We start from the raw sequence: 23,042 nt of genomic DNA on the forward strand, positions 1-23,042 counted from the left end.
TACAAGTGCAACAAAGATAGTACCGTTCGTGGACTTGAGTGTAATAGAGAGAGAAGTACGAACCCCTGTTAAGCAAGTAATATAAGACAGATTTACATAAGACATCTTGCGGAAGTATTTTGGCCGAGATTCGTCCAAGACTGGGTGAAACCAATAACTCCGAATTTTTCGAAAATTGTTGATTTTCTAAGCGGGAAGTTAAAAAGTTCGATATTTTGTATACAGAAAATTTTATGCTCTATACTTAAATTACTGTATTATTTTTATTGTATCTTCGATAGTTTAGCAGTAACATTTAAAGTGAATAATTTTTTCAGCTAAAGATAGAAAACAAAAAAATGTAAAAGTAAACATTGAAAATTTTAAATAAATTCTTAACTTCAATCAATAAGTTTCAACTGATGAAATATTGGGTTTTGCGATTTCAACTTTTAAGAACGGTTATCAGATAATCTTGTTCAAGCTTTTCTCTGAAAAAAAAGCCTCAAATGCAAAAAAAAGACACAGACTCGATGCTTTACTCTATGAACTAGCGAAGTGCACCTCGATTTTTTGATAACTTTCATTTGTTTACGAGAAAAGCTTGGACAAAGTTCCCGCTTACTGTACCAGTGCAACAAAGATAGTACCGTTCATTCACTTGATCGCGCCCGGGAAAAAATCAGCATGCATGATCATGCCTGAGCAGGCTTAAATCTCATGGATGATCAGGCCTGAATTTTGGCCAGACATGAACAGGCATGATTTTGCCTGAGCAGTCATGATCATGCATGATTCTGCCTGAGAAGTCATGATCGTGCCCAGTCATGCATGATCAGACCTGGATTTTGGCCAGGCATGATCATGCATGACCATACATTATCATGCATGATCATTAGACTGGGCCAAAAAAATCGACTATTTTTTTTTTTAACGATACTGTGGAAATATTATTTGGGATGACAAAAAAAAATTATTGTGAAAATTTGAGCCCTTAATTTTGATATTAAGAGGTGTCCCTTATTAAACAAAAGGATTCAAAAGTATTAAAAAGGATTTGATTTTTAATCGTTTTGAATACTTTCTAATTCTTCAAATCCTTTTTAATACTATCTCTTATGGGCGTTTAACATGTGAAATCATTTTTAATACTTTTATTTAACAAGGGGTATCATCGCAATTTTCGATTTTTTTTAAATAAGCGGGTTTTTGTCTCATAACTCTCAATCCATCGAGATAAACGGAATCGACTCCGATACATTTTTTGAAGGAAATTTGATGCTCTACAAAAAAGGTCTGATTAAAATTTTTCGTCAGATGAACCGTTTTCTTATAATCATGCTTTGAACGTTGGTATGATTTTAAAATTTGATTGTTCAACTTTAGAATTTTGTAATTCATGTAAAAATAAGTTTCCGGAAAAAAACAATGAATATTTTTGAAGGAAATTGAATGCTCTACAAAAAAAGTCCCTTAACAATTTTCGCTAAATTCACTCCTTCAAAAGTTATTCAAGATTATTGAAGTCGTTTTACATAACTTCAACCTTGAATAACTTTTGAAGGAATGAATTTAGCGAAAATTGATAAGAGACTTTTTTTGTAGAGCATTCAATTTCCATCAAAAATATTCATTGTTTTTTTCCGGAAACTTATTTTTACATGAATTACAAAATTCCAAAGTTGAACAATCAAATTTTAAAATCATACCAACGTTCAAAGCTTGATTATAAGGAAACGGTTCATCTGACGAAAAATTTTAATCAGACCTTTTTTGTAGAGCATCAAATTTCCTTCAAAAAATGTATCGGAGTCGATTCCGTTTATCTCGATGGATTGAGAGTTATGAGAGTTATGAGACAAAAACCCGCTTATTTAAAAAAAATCGAAAATTGCGATGATACACCTCTTAATATCAAAATTAAGGGCTCAAATTTTCACAATAATTTTTTTTTGTCATCCCAAATAATATTTCCACAGTATCGTTAAAAAAAAAAATAGTCGATTTTTTTGGCCCAGTCTAATGATCATACATTATCATGCATGATCTTCCCTGAGCAGGCATATGATTTTGTAATCTGTGATTCCTCTTGAGCACGTTTGGTCGTATTTAAATATTGGCTGCTTATGAAAAATACGATCAGGCATTCCCATACATGAGCACGCGTTATTATGCATGCACATGCATTCCCATAGCTTATTTATTTGAAAGATGTTGCTGTAAGTATTAGAAACTAAGGTATATAATTAATCGTACTATACAAATGATAGAGAGTAATTTATCAATTTTCATTGGTTCTTTTATTTTGAACTTTCATTAAAAACTGTTTTTAACATATTATTCACTTAATGCATTAAACAATTAATATTTATGAATACAAATTTAAATTTAGCGAAAACCATCTATATATAGTGGAAACCTAAACATGCAAACATGCAAATAACCTTCTCAATAAGACAATTTATAGATAAATTGAGAAAAAATATCGATAGCCCGAATGAATACAAATATGAACGAGTATGCTTAGTCATTTATGATCAAGCCTGAATATTTATAAATAGTTTTCACTATTTGCATATAACCGATGATGATCATGTCTGCACCGTGCATGATCATGGATGACAGAGCATGCTCAACCATGACCTTTCCCGAGGGATTCCATCTCGAGATACAATGATTTCTAACGTAAGTCATGAGCAAGCCTGATCTAGAATGATTCATGCATGATCATGCTTGATCACAAATGAGTTATACATGATCAAGTATGAACCACGTATGGTCATGCGTGACAGAGCATGCTCAATCATGACCTTTCCTGATAAATAATATCTCTGTAGACAATTATTCATAACGTAAGTTATGAGCAAGTCTAATCTAGAATGAGCCATGCATGATCATGCTTGATCACCAATGAGTCATGTCTGGCCATGAATGAGTTATGCATGATCAAGTATGAACCATGCATGGTCATGCATAATAGAGCATGCTCAAGCATGACCTTTCCTGATGGATAATATCTCTGGATACAATTATTTCAAACTTAATGCATGCGCAAGCTTGATCTAGAATGAGTCATGCATGATCATGCTTGATCACGAATGAGTCATGCATGATCATGCTTGATCACGAATGAGTCATGCATGATCATGCTTGATCACGAATGAGTCATGCATGATCATGCTTGATCACGAATGAGTCATGCCTGGCCATGAATGAGTCATGCAGGATCAAGCCTGAATTATGCATGAATCATGCACGATCAGGCACGAATCATGCATGAATCCTGCATGATCATACATGATCATGCATGGTGATTTTTTCCCGGGCGGATAGAGAAACGAATGAAAACGCGTCTTGAATTCAACATGTAATATATTACAAACGTTTATTTTAAAACTTGCGCAAAACTACGAGATTTGATTTTTTAATATGTTTTATTTCAAAGTCCCATATCTTTTTACATTTCAAATTCATCAAATCGCGGATGGGGACTTTTTTGTAAAGAATTTTATGTCCTTTAAAGAAGCTTCTGAAAGTTTAAATCGTAGCTCGAATATTTAATAAGTTACAATCTCCAAATATTTAAAGTGACCCACGTAGTTCTTCAATTTCCGATACTCATTCTTACATAAGCAAAGTTTTGCACCTTCTTCATAGCGAAAATAATTTGAATCGCAAAAGCAATCTCTTTTAATCTGTAGAAAAATTAATTATTACTTATTATATTTGCTTAATTAATATAAAACTGATAAATTTAATAATTGATTTATAACTTACAAGGTTCTCAGTAAATGATTTCACAGTTAGTAGAAAGGCGTGTATCTTAATGGCAGTATTGGCAGGGAGCGCGACGAAAACGACATCTGATGGTTACAAAAAATCATGCTCGAGAATTATAAAAGATATATAAAATTAGTGTAAAAAACAAAAATTCGTTATAAAATTAAAATATAAAGTTTATAATGATATGAATAAAAAAGTGTAATTGTATTTTTGATAGAGAAAATTAAATTGAATATATTTCGATAAAAAAAATAAGTACAAAAAATTTTAATAAATAATAAACACTATTATTTTAGAATAGAATAAGGTTAACCGATAAAATCAAATCAAATAATATATGACAACTACAATAATATGGTTTAAAAAATAGTAAAATAGTCAATTGAGTTTTTTAACAAAATTGAAGAAAATAATTTTATTTTAATTCATGATAATTTGCTTGTAAATCGTAACTAAAAAAACATAATGTTTTTTTAACCTTCCGTTACACGCGCTTTCTCTAGTGTCTCACTCCCCTAGCGGATCCGAATTACGGTAAATACAGTGGTTTACCGCAATTTACGGCGTCTAGCAGAATTACCGTAAATTACTGCAATTTACCGTAAATTACGGTAATCTACGGTAAATTGCCGTAATTTCCGGCGAAATGCCGCAAATTTGCGGCAATGTTGCGGTGAAAGTACGGTAGTTTACGGTAAAAATGCCGCATTTTCGCCGTAAAGTTGTGGTAACAGTGCAGTACTTTACCGTAGAAGTTTTGTTAAATTGCGGTATTTCACCATATAATTGCGGTAAATTTGCTGTATTTTACTGTAATGTGAAGCTTTTCACTGGAATGTCTGTTGATAATCGGATATTTGACTGTAAACAACTGTCTTTACTTGACATATCGGTACCGTGTCTTTAAGATTTGGTATTGTGTAGTGCTGGATATTATTCAAATCGTAAAGAAATCTGTTCTCATCAGTGTTGACCGAACTTTCAAATTGTAGATCTACATTGATATCATTACAAGTATTCAGATAACTTAGATTTTCTCACATTAAAGGTATAGATTAGAATCTACAATTTAATAATTTTTTAATTTTTCGATCTACTTTGATTTTTTCTAATAAATGTAAAAAATTAATAATTTGATCTACATTCATCAATATAGAATGCCGTATTTTTATTCCAGTATATTTTCCCGTAGTATGATCTTATTTTGCGGTGTTAGATGTTACCCTAGCATATCCGAATTACGGTAAATTACAGCAATTTACCGCAACTTACCGTAATTTCGCCGAAAATCTACGATAATTTACCGTAAATTACCGTAAGGTACGGTAATTTACCATAAATTGCGGCAAATCACGGTAATATACGGTAAATTACCGTAGATTTTCGGCTAAATTACGGTAAGTTGCGGTAATTTAGGGTAAATTGCTGTAATTTACCATAATTCGGATCTGCTAGGGTCATATTCACGCCAACTCTATTAGCTTAAGTAGTGTTGTACAGGGAATCACCGTATAGCGCGAGTAACGAAGGGTTAAAAAATAATTTTTAGGCAATGATAAAAATCATTATCCAAACCGGATTTGAATCAATAAATTATAGAATATTGTTTTAACCTCAAACGATGAGCAAAGGCAAACATTAACGACACAATAACTATTATGAACTATTTTTAAACTTAATTTTCACGTGTTTATATTCAAAGAGAGCATGATTTAACGAAATTGTATCTACAGCGAGCGCTGCGATCGTTTCAGTTGTCCCCACCATATACTAGGCTCCCTGCCAATACCTGCCGAGTAAATGCATATGCTGTTACATAATCAATAAATTTTACACAGCAAATTATTACTTAAGAAATAAAAAATAGTAGTTTATCTATCGAGTGCGAGCGTCTTAGGCTCGATTCTACTAGATAAATACATTAGTTTTTGTGACAGATATTTGAAATTTACTACATTTGGTGCCTATAAATGGCAGGCTATAAATCCGCGTTTATTTATTTGGTAAGATTGTTTTGAGAATATGTTGAAAATTAGAGAGAAGTCAGTAAGTGGACGAATTAAAATGTTGATAAATTTTGTCACAAGATGGCTCGTTAAGTTACTTCGATATTTTTTGGTCGTTCGCTATCGCACATGTAACCAAAAAATATTTTTTGATCCGATGATGACGTCACTATTAGAACAATTAGGTATCTTTTTTACCAGCTGTATCTTATCTAATATTTTTAGCTGCCGGCTATAGGCGCTAAATGTCGTAGATTTCAAGTGTCTGTCACAAAAATTAAAATAGAAGTTGGAATATTTAGAGAACATAAAAAGTAAAAAAATTGAGTATTTTGTGGGCAGGTATACGACCTAGCCATAAGCGACCCTACCACAAATAAAACCCTACCCAATTGAAGTCAGCCGCATCACACCTACCTAGAAAATTCCCGCTCCAATAAAATATTCTACCATCTCAAAATCTCTACCAATGAAAAAATCTACCATGATATAATCACTACCAGAAAAAACTCTACCACGTTGCATTTATAAATAAACTTTACCGTTTGAAATCTCCACCATCAACTTTAAAACGTATATTTACAGACAATAAATTTATTTTTCATTAATTGGGAATCATTTGAGAAGATTTAGGAATATAATTTTATTATTCAGCACTACTTAATTAAAGGGTAATTATTTAATATTGTTTGAGCGTTTAGTGCACATGTTAGAAAATATAATTAACACGACTTTTTCATTAGTTAATAGGAAACTATTTGGGGAGAAAGTTATTAATTATTTTGGTTTTAAGATCCCAAATGCTAATTATTCATTAATTAATTAGTCCTAAATAGTAAAGTCATATTCCTAAATCTTCCCAAATGATTCCCAATTAATTAAAAATTAATTTAATGTCTGTAAAATATATATTCTAAAGTTGATGGTAGGGATTTTAAACGCTAAAGTTTATTCATAAATGCAACTTGGTAGTGTTTTTTTTCTAGCAGTGATTATATCATATGGTAGAATTTTTCATTGGTGGAGATTTTGGGATAGTAGAATATTTTATTGGAGCGGGAATTTTCTAGGTAGGTATGATGCGGCTGACTCCAATTGGGTAGAGTTTTATTTTTGGTAGGGTCGTTTATGGCTAGGTCGTGTACCTGCCATTTTGTGCAGTAAGAGATTTCGGAGTAAAGCACGAAAAATTTAAACGCGGTTTTCTATAAATTTCTGGAGGCTGGTGATCGTTCAGTGTTATTAGAAAATTTTTTTGATAATTCGTAAAAAGTTGATAAATTAAAAGCGTGGAAGAAGTTATTGAAAATAAATAAAATTACTCCTTAATTAAACGTTTGCTCCTCCCTGATTAAAAAAAGCGATTTGAAACGATTCGAAATAAAAAATTTTAAATACTTTTTAATGCTTTTGAATACCTTGAATACTTTTGAATCCCTCTTCTTATGGGCATTTAACATTGCAAATCGTTTTAAATCGCTTTTTTTAATTAGGGCTTACATTTAAAAAAAACCGATTATATATTGCCAGATACGTTTGTTAAGTTTAAAAATTTTAATTTATTTTTAATACCCAAGGAGCACACTTCCCTTGGTGACATCTACAAGATATATCAGTTTTTAGGCTCTTTTTCGACATATCGATAAGGCACCAATATGTTGACAAAACGATTAGAAATTTGTCATTGAAAAAATGTCTACTTAAAAGACTTAACACAAGTGACGACAGAAAGTAAATTACAAATAGTGGTAAAATAAGTCATCTAAATGACGTTTTAATTGGAATAAGACAGGAAAAACAACATAAATTTTCTCTGTCTTCGGAACCAACATTTGCATGTAGTATTTATACCAAAAAAGGTGACTTTGAGACCGAAAAAAATTTGTCTTATCCTTTTTCAAAAGACATCTTTAAGACATCTTAAAGTTGTCTCCGTGCTACTTGGGATATTCATAACTATTGTCGAATTCATATGAATTGTTTTCAAAAGTCAAATTTTTTACTTTCATTAATTGTTTAAATTAATTTAATTAACTATGACAATTGTCATAAAACTATGATAAATCTGTAATTTTTTATAATTATAAGTAAAGTAAATAATTGATAACTTTAATATTTGTAAATACAATAGTTAGTCTTTTAATGTTATAATTGAAATAATAATAAGTGCAAAATTTTTAGTAGTTTTTAGTAGCTTTTATTATTATACATTCCAATCGCTTTATTTTGCTCATAAAATTATTAGAATTTATATTTGAATTTTATAAAAATTTTGTAATTATTAAAGTATCCATTTTAAAAATAATTCGCAGTGTTTCTTGAATGAAAATTATGTTTTTGACAAATTCGTGAGATTTAATATTTTGTTGGCTTGAAAATTTTCTCATTCTCAAACTCATCGTTCTGATTTATATTTATTTATATATACCCTGCGACACAGTTAAATATTTCAAATAATGCAAGCTTTGCTGCTTCTATTTCTTTACAGGGGTATCTATCACTGCCAATTATGTTGAGCATTTTTGATAAATCAGATATTATTTCGATAATTGTACTTGAAGTATTATTTTTAGTAGAACGCTCTTTAAGTAATTCCCTTGTAGGAATATGCATTTCACACTTCAATGAAATTTTAAATAACTCGTTTCTTTTTTTTTCCGGCAGTTGATCCTATTGAAACAGATTTTAATAAACATAAACTCAGAAAGCTGAACGTGTGTGAATGGTTGATTAATTATTTAAAAAGAAATTATAATTACCACACAAGATAAGTGGTGATAATTTGGACCCCAGTCATTAATGCAAGCCGTGCATTGACACCAAAATTTGAAACCCATTTGTAAAAACTGTTTTCTTTGAACAGCCGGTAACTTTAGATAATGAGTTCCATAGGTGATATATATTTGTTGACCTTTTTTGATTGGCTGAACTGCAATCATAGCATAGGTATCACCTGTAGATAATGGGTAGGCGTTGTGATCACAACTATGGCTACATAAATCTTCGAGTGGTGCCAAAAACAAGCCACAACTTATATTATTTCCTTGACGATTATTTGATAACATCTGCAATACATCAGACGTAATAGATCATTATTTCCTTAAAGAATTTTATAAATAAATAAAGCATTAGAATAATGAAAATACGTTAATTGCATTCGTCTGAATTATTTCCATGTGCCTAAACATCAAGTTCCCAATGAAAACTGCCCACTTGTTATTTATCAACTCAGTCGGATCATCAATTCTTTTCCCAAGTATCTCAGTGGTTCCACATAACAGAAATATTATCTCAACGATTTTGAATGCTAGGCTTTCTGAAAGTACTGGATATGATTTTAACCGAAATAATGAATGAACGCTCGCATATTTTGTATCATCGTATACGTTTCCAGTGAACAATTTTAAAATCGGGTCTGAAATAATTATTTATGAATTAATAAATAACTCAATATGTAAAAGAAAAAATAGGATCTAGTAAATGTTACCCTCCATTAAATCAAACTCTTTGATTTTTTCATACAATGCGTTGACTGTTCCAAATTCTTTCAAAGCTTTTACTAACAATCTCAACCAAAGAAAAATATTTTCTTCATCAACCATATTAATAGCTAAAATTGCAGTAATTGCTGGACACTCAACATCGTGATGCTCGTGCCACGCAATATCTCGACATTCTTCATTGCAGTAAATAACATTCGAACACTGACTACAAGGAACGCTACTCAAGGTGTATCTCGAGCAATTCCAGCAATGACGATATCTGTACTCAGATTTAAGTGAGAATGCGTAGGATCTGTGGACCCAGAGAGTTTCACCTGCTTTAATATCTTTGGTAGCTACAATATGACGGCCAAATATTTCAGAATTTCTTATGTCAATAGCACCTGAAGCTCTCAATATTTTTGGATGATCATCTGGTGTTTTAGGGAAAAATACACTACTTTCCCAAATTTTAAAAGGTTTTTTTAAAGATTTATTTGTCTTCAGTTGCTCTAAACTGCTTTTCAATCTTTTTTGGTTATCATCATCCATTTTTTCTACCCAAATCTTTGCTTGGTTAATGGCGTCGTCAACTTCAGAGCGCATTTTTCGATTTAGAGCCAATAAATTCTTTGCTTTGCGAGCATATAATTTAGCCTTTAAATTATCTGGATACCCGATTTCCAATGCTCTCTCTATATCCTTCGAAGAATCTTCATACATACCCCCATTCGTTAGTGCTGCCGAGCGATTTGCAAATCCACGTGCTAATAATTCTGAACCAGGTAGTGCGTAGGCTATCGCCTCACTATAAATTTCTATCAATTTTTCTAGCGGTGCACTTGATATCATCTTATTCCCTTCTTCTAATTTTTTTCTGGCGGTTTCTTCATTTTTTGATTCACGTTTTATGTTTAGAAATATTTTATTTTCTATCAGACGGTTCATTGTATTTTCAATCAAATTTTCATCACTCGTTCCTTGTGAGACATAGTCCAAAATCGTTTCATTCATTAATCGAATGAAATGATCCATATTTATTCCTATTAATCGTAGAGTATTATGAGTAAAGTATGTTTATAATTTTTTTTAATTAAAAATCTCAATTTTCTCTGACTATAATGTAAATTAATATACATATATTTTTGTCAGATTAATTAAATAAGATAGAATTTTACCTTATGATGAAATATCCACTGAAGAACTTGAATGAATTAATTATCTGAGGTATATGTTTCTTTATCTGGAATCTGCGTCGTCGAATGTTATTTTAAAACCAAGACAAAAAGCTAACTATAATAAGCTAAGCATTGTTGCGTTGCGTTTCTGATGAAGTAAAAACAAAAATATCTCGAGTAAGAAGTACAATATATGTACGTAAGGGAATAGCGAATGCAATAGTTGGTTTGGTGTTCCCCTGATTTTAATTTTTAAATCCTTAAGGCATTACTTACAATATCCATTTAAAGTCAAGATTAGAAGTTGGACATTAGCGCGAAAAAGCACAAACATATAAATAATAAAAATCAAAAATAGTAACTTTCTTATGCTGTATTATACATAATCTATAAATAACTACAACATCACTTATTATTCTTTTCATAAATATATATTTCATTACAAATATGATAATTTCATCAATATAATTGCGTTATTACCCGATGAAAAAAGATTTTATACAATTGTATAGAATTATATATCAATTATATATGGACTATATATAATTATATATAGACTATATATAATTGGATAGAAAAAATGGCCCGATCCAATTGTATACAATTTGTATAGAAATTGTATACAATTCTATATAATTCTATACAAATTGTATACAATTCTATATAATTATATACAATTCTATATATTGCAATTATATAGAATTGTATATAATTATATAGAATTGTATATAATTTGTATAAAATTGTATATAATTTGTATAAAATTGTATATAATTATATAGACTTGTATTCAATTTGTATAGAATTGTATACAATTTCTATACAGTTTTATACAATTGGATCGGGCCATTTTTTGTATATAATTTTATACAATTGTATAAAATCTTTTTTCATCGGGTAGGTACGTTTTATCTCACAAAATCTCTCCGGAGATTTCTTACATTGTAAGAAATCTAAACTACTAGATTTTCTATGTATTGTGCCGATCTTTTAGTTTAAGACCTCGGTTATCCGACATTGGAAAAAATATGTATGTTACTGCATGAGTGAAATTGTTTTGAATAAGTCAGCCATTTTTAGGAATTTAATTTATTCATATTAGTTTGGTTGCAGATGATCCTACAACATCACCAGAAAACTTACCGGACTCGAAAGTTAACCAATATTTTGACTTTGGCACGTCGAGTCTATTTGAAAAGGCGGGAAATTATACAATTTCTCTGTTTGACTTATGGCCAGTTACGGCTTTACCAAGTATCGCTTTAGGCGGAATTGGTATTTACCATTAAAATTCGCCGGGTTATAGTGAATTCCTTGCATTGAAAGTTATAAATACTGATCTAACTGAACATGTTGATCCGGTATTGTCTGATGAACAGATGAAGAATTATCAGGAACGAATGAATGATGATGAGGATGAAGATGATAAAAATAAGAAATAAAATATTGAGAAAGATTAATATTAAAAATGACAGTAACTATGACTAAAAAGGATTTAAATTATAATATAAATATTCTATAATGTGTGAAAATAAATTCCAGATAGATAAATGCAAATAATCATTAATTAATATTCTATGATAAATAAATGATGCTTAATTTAAATTTATTTTTAATATTCATAGCTACTTACGTATAAGAAAATATACCATCATTGTTATAAAATTGTATGACTCTTTATTTTTACATAATTAGTAATTTTGATAATTGTTTAAAAATCATCGTTAGTCATTGTGATAAAGAGTATAATTTAAATAATTACGGATACAAATTTTTTAATAAACTTTAATAGCTTTCGTCATCGTACATTTTATTTTTTTATTTTGTTGATCAAGTAATTTAAATTAATAACTTATACTTTATACATTTTATATGAAGTATATAAATATTTATTATAAAAATAATTCTTAAAAATTTATTTGTAGCGGTAAAAATGTATGATTTAGTTGTTTTGAGATTCAAAATATCAAGTATTTTTGGGTTAAAAAATTTACTGATTCTCAAGCTTATATTTTAGATTTTTATTCATATGTATTCTCTAATGCAAGTGATTAAGTTGATTAATCCAATTTTTGCTGCTACCATTTCTTGACAAGGATATTTGTCGGGGCCTAAAAGATTAAGCATTGCTGATAAATCAGCAATCATTTCAATAACTTTTCTTGAAGTAAATTCTTTAGCGGAACGTTTCATATGTCGATCTATTAAAGAAATATGGTTGTTGCACTTCATTAAAATCGTAAACAACTCATTTTCGGTTTTTTTCGGTAGTTCCTATTGAAAAAAATTTGAAATAAAATAAAGATTCAATTAGCAAACTCAACGAGAGTTAGAATTTCATGAACGATATGAAAAAATGAATAATAATTACCGCACATGGTGTAAATCGATAATCTGGACCCCAGCCATTAACGCAAGCCGCGCATTGACACAAAAATCCGTAACCTTTTTGTATAAACTGTCCTCTTTCTACAGCCGGTAATTTTTGATAAGTAGTACCGTAGCTGATACATATTTGTTGACCTTTTTTTATTGGTTGAATTGCAATCTCAGTATTAATATCTCCTGTACGCAGTGAGTATATATTACAGTCACAACTATGGCTACATAAAGACAAAAGAGGTGCCAAAAACATGCCATGATTTACAGAATTTCCTTCACGATTACTTAATAACATCTGCAATACATTAGAAATAATAAATAATTATTTCCTTAAAGAATTTTATGAATAAATAAAGCTTTAGAATAATAAAAATACCTTGACTGCATTTGTCTGAATTATTTCGATATGCCTGTATATCAAGTTCCCAATGAAAATTGCCCATTTGTTATTCATCAACTCTGTTGGATCATCATCAAATCTTCTCCCAAGTATTTCAGTAGTTCCACTTAGCAAAAATAGTATTGTTGCGATTGAAAGTTTTATACCCGGAGTAGCCATTGGATTTAATGTTAATCGAAATAAGGAATAAACACTAGCATATTTTGTATCATCGTAAACGGTCCCAGTGAAAAGTTTGAAAATTGGGTCTAAAATAATTATTTATTAACTATCGAGTAATTAAATATTAAAACAAAAAAACAAATTTAAATATTACCGTGTAGTAAATCAATCTGCTTGACTTTTTCATACAATGCGTTAATCGTCCCGAATTCTTTCAAAGCTTTAACTAGTAATCTCACGCTAAGTAAACATGAGTATCCATAATCATGAAATTTAAAATGAGCTAAAATTGCCGTAATTGCTGGACATTCGATGTCGTGGTGGTTTTGCCAAGCAGTATCACGACATACTTTATTACAGTAAATCACGTTTGAACACTGAGTGCAAGGGACACTACTCCAAGTAGATCTCGAACAATTCCAGCAACATCGATATCTGTATTCAGACTTTAGTGTAAATGCATAAAATCTGTGTACCATGATAGTTTCACCTGCTTTAATATCTTTGGTGGCTACAATATGACGGCCAAATATCTCAGAATTTTTTATGTCAATAGAACCTGAAGCTCTCAATATTGTCGGATTATCATCTGGTGTTTTTGGTAAAAATACACTTTTTTCCCAAAGTTTAACAGGTTTTTTAAAAGATTTATCTGTCTTCAGTTGCTCTAAACTTTTTCTTACTCTTTTTTTGTTGTCATCGTCCATTTTTTCTACCCAAATCTTTGCTTGGTTAATGGCGTCATCAACTTCAGAGCGCATTTTTGGATTAAGAGCTAATAAATTCTTTGCTTTGCGAGCATATAATTTAGCTTTCAAATTATCTGGATACCCGATTTCAAATGCTCTCTCTATATCCTTCAAAGAATCTTTATACATACCCCCATTTGTTAGTGCTGCCGAGCGATTTGCAAATCCACGTGCTAATAATTCTGAACCAGGTAGTGCGTAGGCTATCGCCTCACTATAAATTTCTATCAATTTTTCTAGCGGTGCACTTGAAATTATCTTATTCCCTTCTTCCAATTTTTTTCTAGCGGTTTCTTCATTTTTGGACTCACGCTTTATGCTTGGCAATGCGTTGGTTTCTATTAATTGGTGTATCATTTCTTTAATCGAATTTTCATCATCTGTTACTTGATATAACACATCGCGAATATCCAGCGCCTTTATCTCCCGTAATATGTGATCCATATTCAATTCTAATAATAAATAAATATGAAAGAGTTTTCTTTATAAAGTCCACCCAGAGAATAATTCGCCGTCGGGATCCGCGAAAATTTTCGATTTGTAATGATAATGCGTAGGGACTGCGTGAAATTAGACTAGTTTTCTAAGAGTGGGGGTTGAAACCGACGGCGACTTAATCTCTGGGAGGACTAACTACTTACAATTACGCACTTAAAATTTTTTCTTTAATTATAATGTAACCATATATTCATTTTAAACAAAATAAATAATATTTAGTTACCTTATTGAAAAGAAAAGCCAGTAAATGTATTTGATGAATAATTAATTAATAATCTTACCAGTAAAATACGTTGTAGACTAGTTCAATGGCGTCAGCGATATTATCAGCAAAGGTCTTTTGATTTTGTTCTTAATTCTTATCAACAATTGAACAGTCGCTCGTTCCTTTTTAACACTGACACTGACAGTGCTGCCAGATCGTGCGATAATTTTACCCCTTCTCGTGATGAAATAGCATGGAGTGTAATGGCAAGAGGGGGTAAAAATATTACGCGATTTGGCAGCACTGTCTGACACTGACAGGAGTATACTCTCACACTACGAACCCCCTCTACTCATCCGAAATATACTTTTTCGTTGGGACAACATCAAAGCCAATATGTCCAATATTAATAGTCAGGACTTACAGCTTAAGATCAATTTCCCCATGTTAAATAACATGGGGAAATGAAAAAATTTTGATCTAGTGTAATGTATTTGAATAATAGTCACGTATGTATTTGCAACTGTGTACAAGAACATACAGTTGCAAATAGAATGATTTTTTTGAACATGTTGATCTGGCATTGTCTGATGAAGAGTTGAATAATTATGAGGATCGTATGAATAACGATGGAGATGAAGATGATGAAGAAAATGGAGATGATAAATAAGAAATTAAATGAGAAAGATTTATGTTAAATATTCCGGTTACTATGATTAGAAATTATTTGAATTATAATGTAAATATTCTAATGTGTGAAAAATTAATTCCATATGTATATAAATGCAAATAATCATTAATTAATATTCTATAATAAATAAATTATACTTAATTTGAATTTATTTTTAGTATTCATAACTGGTCATATATAAGAAAACATACCATCATTGTTATAAAATTATAAGGCTATTACTCTTTATTTTTACATAATTAGTAATTTTGATTATTGTTTAAACATAATTATTAGTCATTGTAACATATATTGTAATTGAAATAATTACGTAAAGAAAATTTTTGAAAAATTTTAAAAGCTTTCGTCATCATACACTTTATATTTTTTATATTGTTGATGAAGTAATTTAAATTAATAACTTATACTTCATACATTTTATATAAAGTATATTAATTATAAAAATAATTCTCAGTGCTTCTTAAAAATTTATTTGTAGCGGTAAAAATGTATGATTTAATTGTTTTGAAATTCAAAATATTTAATATTTTTTGGTTAAAAAATTTACTGATTCTCAAACTTATATTTCGGATTTTTAATCATATATGTCTTCTAATGCAATCGATTAAACTGATAAATTCAGATTTTGCTGCTACCATTTCTCGACAAGGGTATCTGTTGCCGCCCAAAAGATTAAGCATTGCTGATAAATCTGTCATTATTTCAATAATTTGACTTGGAGTGATATCTTCAGCGGAACGATTCTCAAGTCGATTCATTATAAAAGAATGAGTGCTACACTTTATTGAAATCATAATTAACTCACGTTAGGTTTTTTCCGGTAGTTGTTCCTATTGAAAAAAAATTTTAAATAATATAGATTCACTTGTCAAACTTAACGTGAGTGAACATCTCATGAACGATATGAAAAAATAAATAATAATTACCACACATGGTAGAGGTGAATAATCTGGACCCCAGCCATTAATGCAAGCCGTGCATTGACACAAAAATTTGAACTTCATTTGTATGAACTGTCTTCTTTCTACAACCGGGGAATCTCGATAATGAGTTCCCTAGGTGATATATATTTGTTCACCTTTTTTGAATGGCTGAACTGCAATCTCAGCATTTATATCTCCGGTATATAGTGTGTATATATTATGGTCGCAACTATGACTACATAAATCAAAAAGTGGTGCCAAAAATAAGCCACAACTTATATTATGTTCTTCACGATTACTTAGTAACATCTGCAATACATCAGACGTAATAAATAATTATTTCCTTGAAGAATTTTATAAATAAATAAAGCCTTAGAATAACAAAAATACGTGAATCGCATTCGTCTGAATTATTTCCATGGGCCTAAACATCAAGTTCCCAATGAAAATTGCCCACTTGTTGTTCATCAACTCAGTTGGATCATCAAATCTTCTCCCAAGTATTTCAGTAGTTCCACTCAACAGAAATAGTATTTTAACGATTGTATGTCCTATGCTCATAGTGGCGATCGGGTCTAATTTTAATCAAAATAAAGAATAAACACTTGCATATTTTGTATCGTCGTATACATCTCCAGTGAAAAGTTTCAAAATTGAGTCTGAAATAATTATTTATTAGTAAATAATTCAGAATGTAAAAAAAAAAAAAAAAATAGAATACAGTAAAACTTACCATCTATTAAATCAATATCTTTGACTTTTTCATACAATGCGTTGACTGTTCTAAATTCTTTTAAAGCTTTTACTAGTAATCTCACGCTAAGTAAACATGAGTCTAAATACTCATGAAATTTAAACAAAGATAAAATTGCCGTAATTGCTAGACATTCGACGTCGTGGTAGTTTTGCCAAGCAGTATCACGACATTCTTCATTACAGTAAACAACGTTTGAACATTGAGTGCAAGGGACACTACTCCAAGTAGATCTCGAACAATTCCAGCAACATCGATATCTGTATTCAGACTTTAGTGTAAATGCATAAAATCTGTGTACCATGATAGTTTCACCTGCTTTAATATCTTTGGTGGCTACAATATGACGGCCAAATATCTCAGAATTTTTTATGTCAATAGAACCTGAAGCTCTCAATATTTTCGCATTATCATCTGGTGTTTTAGGTAACAATTCACTACTGTCCCAAAGTTTAACAGGGTTTTTAAAAGATTTACTTGTCTTCAGTTTATCTAAACTGGGTAATAGCATCATCAACTTCAGAGCGCATCATTGAATTCAAAGCTAACAAATTCTTTGCTTTGCGAGCATATAATTTAGCCTTTAAATTATCTGGATACCCGATTTCCAATGCTCTCTCTATATCCTTCGAAGAATCTTCATACATACCCCCATTCGTTAGTGCTGCCGAGCGATTTGCAAATCCACGTGCTAATAATTCTGAACCAGGTAGTGCGTAGGCTATCACCTCACTATAAATTTCTATCAATTTTTCTAGCGGTGAACTTGATATCATCTTATTTCCTTCTTCTAACTTTTCTTTAGCGGTTTCTTCATTTTTGTACTCACGCTTTATGCTTGGCGATTCTTCGCTTTCTATTAAAAGGTGTATCAATTTTTTAATAAAATTTTCATCACCTGTTTCTTGATATAACACATCGGGAATAACCGGCGCATTTGTCTCTCGTAATAAGTGATCCATATTCATTTCTAAAAATAAATAAATGTGGAAGATTTTTATTTATAACTATTTACAATTACGTATTCAAGTGCATTCTCAGACAGTTCCCCCCTCCACTTTGTAAAAATTTAATTAATTAATTACAAAGAAATTAAAACTTTAATTGAAAAAAGAACAACGTACAAGTAATTTTGCCGAGATATAGAATTTAAAAAAAATTACTTACAGTTGATGCCGATTGGGAGTTAAACGAAATTTGTCAAATAAATTTTACCCTACAAAATTTGAAAATTCGAACTTAAAAATTGACATAAAGATTTTACTGAAATTTATTAAACAAATTTTGTTTAACTCCCAATCGGCATCAACTGTAAGTAATTTTTTTTTTAATTCTATTTCTCGGCGAAATTACTTGTACGTTGTTCTTTCTTCATTTAAAGTTTTAATTTCTTTTTAATTAATTAATTTAATTTTGATACGTTTATGACAATTGAGTCATTGAAAATTTTTGAAAAGTGGAAGGCACTGTCTGAGAATGCCCTTAAAACGTTCTTGTTAATTATTATATGTAACCGCAAATTGTTATTTTAAACAAGATAAATAATATTTAGTTACCTTATTAAAAAATAAAAACTTTTAAATATATTCGAAGAATAATTAATTAATAATCTTATCAATAAACTACCTTGTAGATTTGTTCAATTAAGTCAGTGATATTATAAACAAAGTTCTTTTACTTTTATTCTTATCGACAGCCGTTTGTTACTTTATGACAGCGGTATATTGAAACAAAAGTTTCTTTTGCGTGTGTTTCTTTCTTTTTTTTTCTTTTATAGAACCCAAACAATGAGCATAGTTGTCCCAACGGGTGTCCGTCGCACTACGGATCCCCTCTACTCATTCGAAACATACTCTTTCGTTGGGACAACTTTAGAATATTTGAGGAAAATGCAGTTGGTATCCCCCTATTCATATATTTTAAGGCCGCATTTACAACGAGATAAAGTACGTAAAACTTTAACCTATAAATATGATAAAAAAATATTTGAATTATAATTTTTAGATATTTAAGTGAGAAAAACAAATTTTATATGATGTACATACATACGATCATCTGTCAATATTCTATAACAAATAAATTACATTTAATTTAAATTGATTTTTAATATTTCTAATTATCGGTGAATTTCTATGGATTGATTTCAAAATTCAAATTTTTACTTTTATTAATAATTTAAATTGTCCGATTAAATTATAACAATTCTATAAAATTTTATAATTATAAGTAAAATACATAATTGACAACTTTAATTACATCAATTAGTTTTTATTATTATAATTGAAACAATAACAAGTGCAAAATTTTTATTAGATTTTTATTATTATTATACATTCCATTGGTTTTATTTTCCTCATAAAATTATTATAATTTATAATTTTAATTTTATAAAAATTGTGTGATTATAAAAGTACTTATTTTTAAACTAATTCAGTGTTTCTTGAATAAAAAAATTTTTTTTTAGCAAATTTGTGAGATTTAATATTTTGTTGGCTTGAAAATTTGCTCATTATTCTCAAACTCATCGTACTGATTTATATTCATTTATATATACCCTGCGATACAGTTGAATATTTCGAATAATGCAAGCTTTGTTTCTACTATTTCTTTACAGGGGTATCTATCACTGCCGATAGTATTAAGCATTTTTGATAAATCAGATATTATTTCAATAATTTTACTCGAAGTAATATCTTTAGTAGAACGCTTCATAAGTAATTTTATTATAGGAATATGTGTGTTACACTTTCTTAAAATTTTAATCAACTCGTAATTGGTTTTTTCCGGTAGTTGATCCTATTGAAAAAAATTTCAATAAACATTAAGATTAACTTAGACAACTGAACGTATGTGAACCCTCGCAGATTTGAATCACGGTGGAAACACGGTGGGTTTGTTCCATTTTACCATTGTGATTATGCGGTGTATCCACCGTGATTACGCGGTGGCTTGGCCACTGTGTATACACGGTGTTTCCACTGTGATTACGCGGTGGACACAACATGGAACCACAGTGGTGAAATAGCACAAATACACCGTGTAACCACGGTGGATTCACGGTGCTTCCACTTCCACGGTGTTTCCACCGTGATTCAAATTTGCGAGGGAATAGTTGATTAATTATTTATAAAGAAATCATAATTACCACACAAGATACGTGGCGATAATTTGGGCCCCATTCATTAATGCAAGCCGTGCATTGACACCAAAATTTGAAAAACATTCGTATAAACTGTTTTCTTTGAAACGCCGGTAATTCTTGAAAATATGGCCCGTAGGTGAGATATATTTGTTGACCCTTTTTGATTGGCTGAACTGCAATTGTAGCATTGATATCACCTGTAGATAATGGGTAGGTGTTGCGATCACAACTATGGCTACATAAATCTTCGAGTGGTGCCAAAAAGGAACCACATTTTATATTACTTCCTTGACGATTATTTGAGAACATCTGCAATATATTAGACATAATAGATTAATATTTCATCAAAGAATTTTATACATGATCAAAGTCTTGGAATAATGATAAAAATAATGGAAATACGTCGATTGAATTCGTCTGAATTATTTCCATGTGCCTAAACATCAAGTTCCCAATGAAAACTGCCCACTTGTTGTTCATCAACTCAGTTGGATCATCATATCTTTTCCCAAGTATTTCAGTAGTTCTAACTAACAGGAATAGTATTCCAACGATTTTGAATGCTAGGCCTTCTGTAAGTACTGGATTCGATTTTAATCGAAATAATGAATAAACGCTCGCATATTTTGTATCGTCGTATACGTTTCCAGTAAACAGTTTTAAAATCGGGTCTGAAATAATTATTTATGAATTAGTAAATATTTCAATATAAAAAAAAAATAGAATATTGTAAATCTTACCCTCTATTAAATCAATCTCTTTGATTTTTTCCCACAATGCGTTGACTGTTCCAAATTCTTTCAAAGCTTTTACTAATAATCTCACCCCAAGCAAACATTTTTCTTCATTATCAATATCAATAGCTAAAACTGCAGTAATTGCTGGACATTCAACATCATGATGCTCATGCCATGCGATATCTCGACATCTTTCATTACAGTAAATAACGTTTGAACACTGATTACAAGGAACGCAACTCAAAGTATATCTCGCACAATTCCAGCAATATTGATATCTGTATCGAGACTTTAATGTGAATGCGTAAGATCTGTGAACCCAGAGAGTTTCACCTGCCTTAATATCTTTGGTAGCTACAATATGACGACCAAATGTTTTAGAATTTTTTATGTCAATAGAACCTGAAGCTCTCAATATTTTCGGATTATCATCTGGTGTTTTAGGTAAAAATTCACTTTTTTCCCAAAATTTAACAGGTTTTTTTAACGATTTCTTTGTCTTCAGTTGATCTAAACTGCTTTTCACTCTTTTTTTGTTATCATCTTCCATTTTTTCTACCCAAATGTTTGCTTGGGTAATGGCATTATCAACTTCAGAGCGCGTCATTGAATTCAAAGCTAACAAATTCTTTGCTTTGCGAGCATATAATTTAGCCTTTAAATTATCTGGATACCCGATTTTAAATGCTCTTTCTATATCCATCAAAGAATCTTCATACATACCCCCATTTGTTAGTGCTGCCGAGCGATTTGCAAATCCACGTGCTAATAATTCTGAATCAGGTAGTGCATAAGCTATCGCCTCACTATAAATTTCTATCAATTTTTCTAGCGGTGCACTTGATATCATCTTATTCCCTTCTTCTAACTTTTTTTTAGCGGTTTCTTCATTTTTTGATTCACGTTTTATGTTTAGAAATATTTTATTTTCTATTAGACGGTTCATTGTATTTTCAATCAAATTTTCATCACTTGTTCCTTGTGAGACATAGTTCAAAATCGCTTCATTCATTAATCGAAAGAAATGATCCATATTTACTTCTATCGATCGTAGAGTATTATGAGTAAAGTATGTTTATAAATTTCTACAATTAGAAACTTAAAATTTTCATTGACTATAATCTAAATAAATTTACATATATATTTTTGTTCGATTAATTAAATAAAATAGAATTTTACCTTATGATGAAATGTCCTAAATGACTTGAATGAACTATTACTCCACGTAGAATACGTGTCGAATGTATTCAGTTGCGTCAGTTTATATTACGAGTAACATATATGTCCTTATCGATAGCTGTTTGTTATTTTAATATTGAATGACGTTTACGATGCCGAGCAATAATTGCGGTGTATAAGTTTCTTTCCCTGAAATCTGCGCAATGATTCAGGAGAGGAGAGGCACTAAATATATGTATATATAGTATGTGTAGGAAACAGCTTAATTGTTATTTTAGATTTTTAATCTTTCGTTTTAGGCTGCGTTTAAAGTCGATAAAGTATATAAAAAAATTAAGCATTGTTACGTTTAGGGAAATAAAAAAATCAAACGATTGAAGCAAAAATATTTAACTTTATATTTTATTGCTTTCTTTTCCAATTTTTTTTTTAATAACTTGAATGAAATATTTATTTCTAATTTTTTAAATTTTAATCTTTTATGTAACTGCAGTTATTTTTTATGAAATTAGAAATTTTTTTGTGATCTCTCAAGCGGCACAAAAAGAATTCTTGACTTTTTGTTAAATTTAAGGCGACAATTTGTCATTCTGCAACCAATCGTTAACTTAAATTTAACCACAAGTCTATTTTTTTTGTGTCGCTTGGGTTCAGTCTAATTTTTAAAAAAGGTTTTAGTCTGATGTTAGCTTTTTGACGTCTTTGTATTTTTAAAATGATGTCCTAGTGTGCGTGCAATTATTTGTATAAATATATGAGTGGGTCCGTAAATATTCGATATTTTTTGAATAA

General features: G+C 30.2%; 3 protein-coding genes and 1 pseudogene across 5 annotated transcripts; all 4 read right to left on the reverse strand.

Moving 5' to 3' along the window:
- Nucleotides 1-7,964: 7,964 nt before the first annotated feature.
- On the reverse strand, nt 7,965-10,595 carry LOC130671262 (SET and MYND domain-containing protein 4-like). The gene is made up of 5 exons (XM_057475042.1): nt 10,429-10,595; nt 9,256-10,293; nt 8,915-9,183; nt 8,528-8,833; nt 7,965-8,438 (listed from the first exon to the last, which is right to left on the reverse strand). The coding sequence occupies exons 2-5, from the start codon at nt 10,283-10,285 to the stop codon at nt 8,187-8,189; spliced, it is 1,857 nt and encodes a 618-aa protein (XP_057331025.1). The 5' UTR covers nt 10,286-10,293; nt 10,429-10,595; the 3' UTR covers nt 7,965-8,186.
- Nucleotides 10,596-12,199: 1,604 nt separating this feature from the next.
- Nucleotides 12,200-15,032, reverse strand: LOC130671260 (SET and MYND domain-containing protein 4-like). The gene is made up of 5 exons (XM_057475038.1): nt 14,901-15,032; nt 13,527-14,573; nt 13,187-13,458; nt 12,800-13,105; nt 12,200-12,702 (listed from the first exon to the last, which is right to left on the reverse strand). Exons 2-5 carry the CDS (start codon nt 14,563-14,565, stop codon nt 12,454-12,456), a joined length of 1,866 nt encoding a protein of 621 aa, XP_057331021.1. The 5' UTR covers nt 14,566-14,573; nt 14,901-15,032; the 3' UTR covers nt 12,200-12,453.
- An 832-nt stretch (nt 15,033-15,864) lies between these two features.
- On the reverse strand, nt 15,865-18,986 carry LOC130671103 (SET and MYND domain-containing protein 4-like; annotated as a pseudogene).
- Nucleotides 18,987-19,537: 551 nt separating this feature from the next.
- Nucleotides 19,538-22,445, reverse strand: LOC130671261 (SET and MYND domain-containing protein 4-like). 3 transcript variants are annotated; one of them, XM_057475041.1, is made up of 5 exons: nt 22,251-22,445; nt 21,075-22,156; nt 20,737-21,005; nt 20,338-20,643; nt 19,538-19,988 (listed from the first exon to the last, which is right to left on the reverse strand). In XM_057475041.1, the coding sequence occupies exons 2-5, from the start codon at nt 22,102-22,104 to the stop codon at nt 19,737-19,739; spliced, it is 1,857 nt and encodes a 618-aa protein (XP_057331024.1). In that variant the 5' UTR covers nt 22,105-22,156; nt 22,251-22,445; the 3' UTR covers nt 19,538-19,736. The 3 variants fall into 3 exon arrangements, with proteins under 3 accessions (XP_057331024.1, XP_057331023.1, XP_057331022.1); XM_057475040.1 differs by having other exon boundaries at nt 21,075-22,169; XM_057475039.1 differs by having other exon boundaries at nt 21,075-22,193.
- Between the last annotated feature and the right edge of the window lie 597 nt (nt 22,446-23,042).

The sequence above is a fragment of the Microplitis mediator genome, chromosome 7 (genome assembly GCF_029852145.1).
Source record: "Microplitis mediator isolate UGA2020A chromosome 7, iyMicMedi2.1, whole genome shotgun sequence".
NCBI lineage: Eukaryota > Metazoa > Arthropoda > Insecta > Hymenoptera > Braconidae > Microplitis > Microplitis mediator.

What these genes read in the sequence shown, in the direction of transcription:
- LOC130671260 (XM_057475038.1), bottom strand. Translation starts at nt 14,565, where the DNA reads ATGGATCACATATTACGGGAGATAAAGGCGCTGGATATTCGCGATGTG. An exon ending in GCAGATTGATTTACTACACG is followed by an intron (nt 13,459 to 13,526) that starts GTAATATTTAAA and finishes TAATTATTTTAG; the next exon opens with ACCCAATTTTCAAACTTTTC. An exon ending in ATCGATTTACACCATGTGCG is followed by an intron (nt 12,703 to 12,799) that starts GTAATTATTATT and finishes TTTTTTCAATAG; the next exon opens with GAACTACCGAAAAAAACCGA.
- LOC130671262 (XM_057475042.1), bottom strand. Translation starts at nt 10,285, where the DNA reads ATGGATCATTTCATTCGATTAATGAATGAAACGATTTTGGACTATGTC. An exon ending in TTCAGACGAATGCAATTAAC is followed by an intron (nt 8,834 to 8,914) that starts GTATTTTCATTA and finishes GATGTATTGCAG; the next exon opens with ATGTTATCAAATAATCGTCA. An exon ending in ATCACCACTTATCTTGTGTG is followed by an intron (nt 8,439 to 8,527) that starts GTAATTATAATT and finishes CTGTTTCAATAG; the next exon opens with GATCAACTGCCGGAAAAAAA.
- LOC130671261 (XM_057475041.1), bottom strand. Translation starts at nt 22,104, where the DNA reads ATGGATCATTTCTTTCGATTAATGAATGAAGCGATTTTGAACTATGTC. An exon ending in AGAGATTGATTTAATAGAGG is followed by an intron (nt 21,006 to 21,074) that starts GTAAGATTTACA and finishes TAATTATTTCAG; the next exon opens with ACCCGATTTTAAAACTGTTT. An exon ending in ATCGCCACGTATCTTGTGTG is followed by an intron (nt 19,989 to 20,337) that starts GTAATTATGATT and finishes TTTTTTCAATAG; the next exon opens with GATCAACTACCGGAAAAAAC.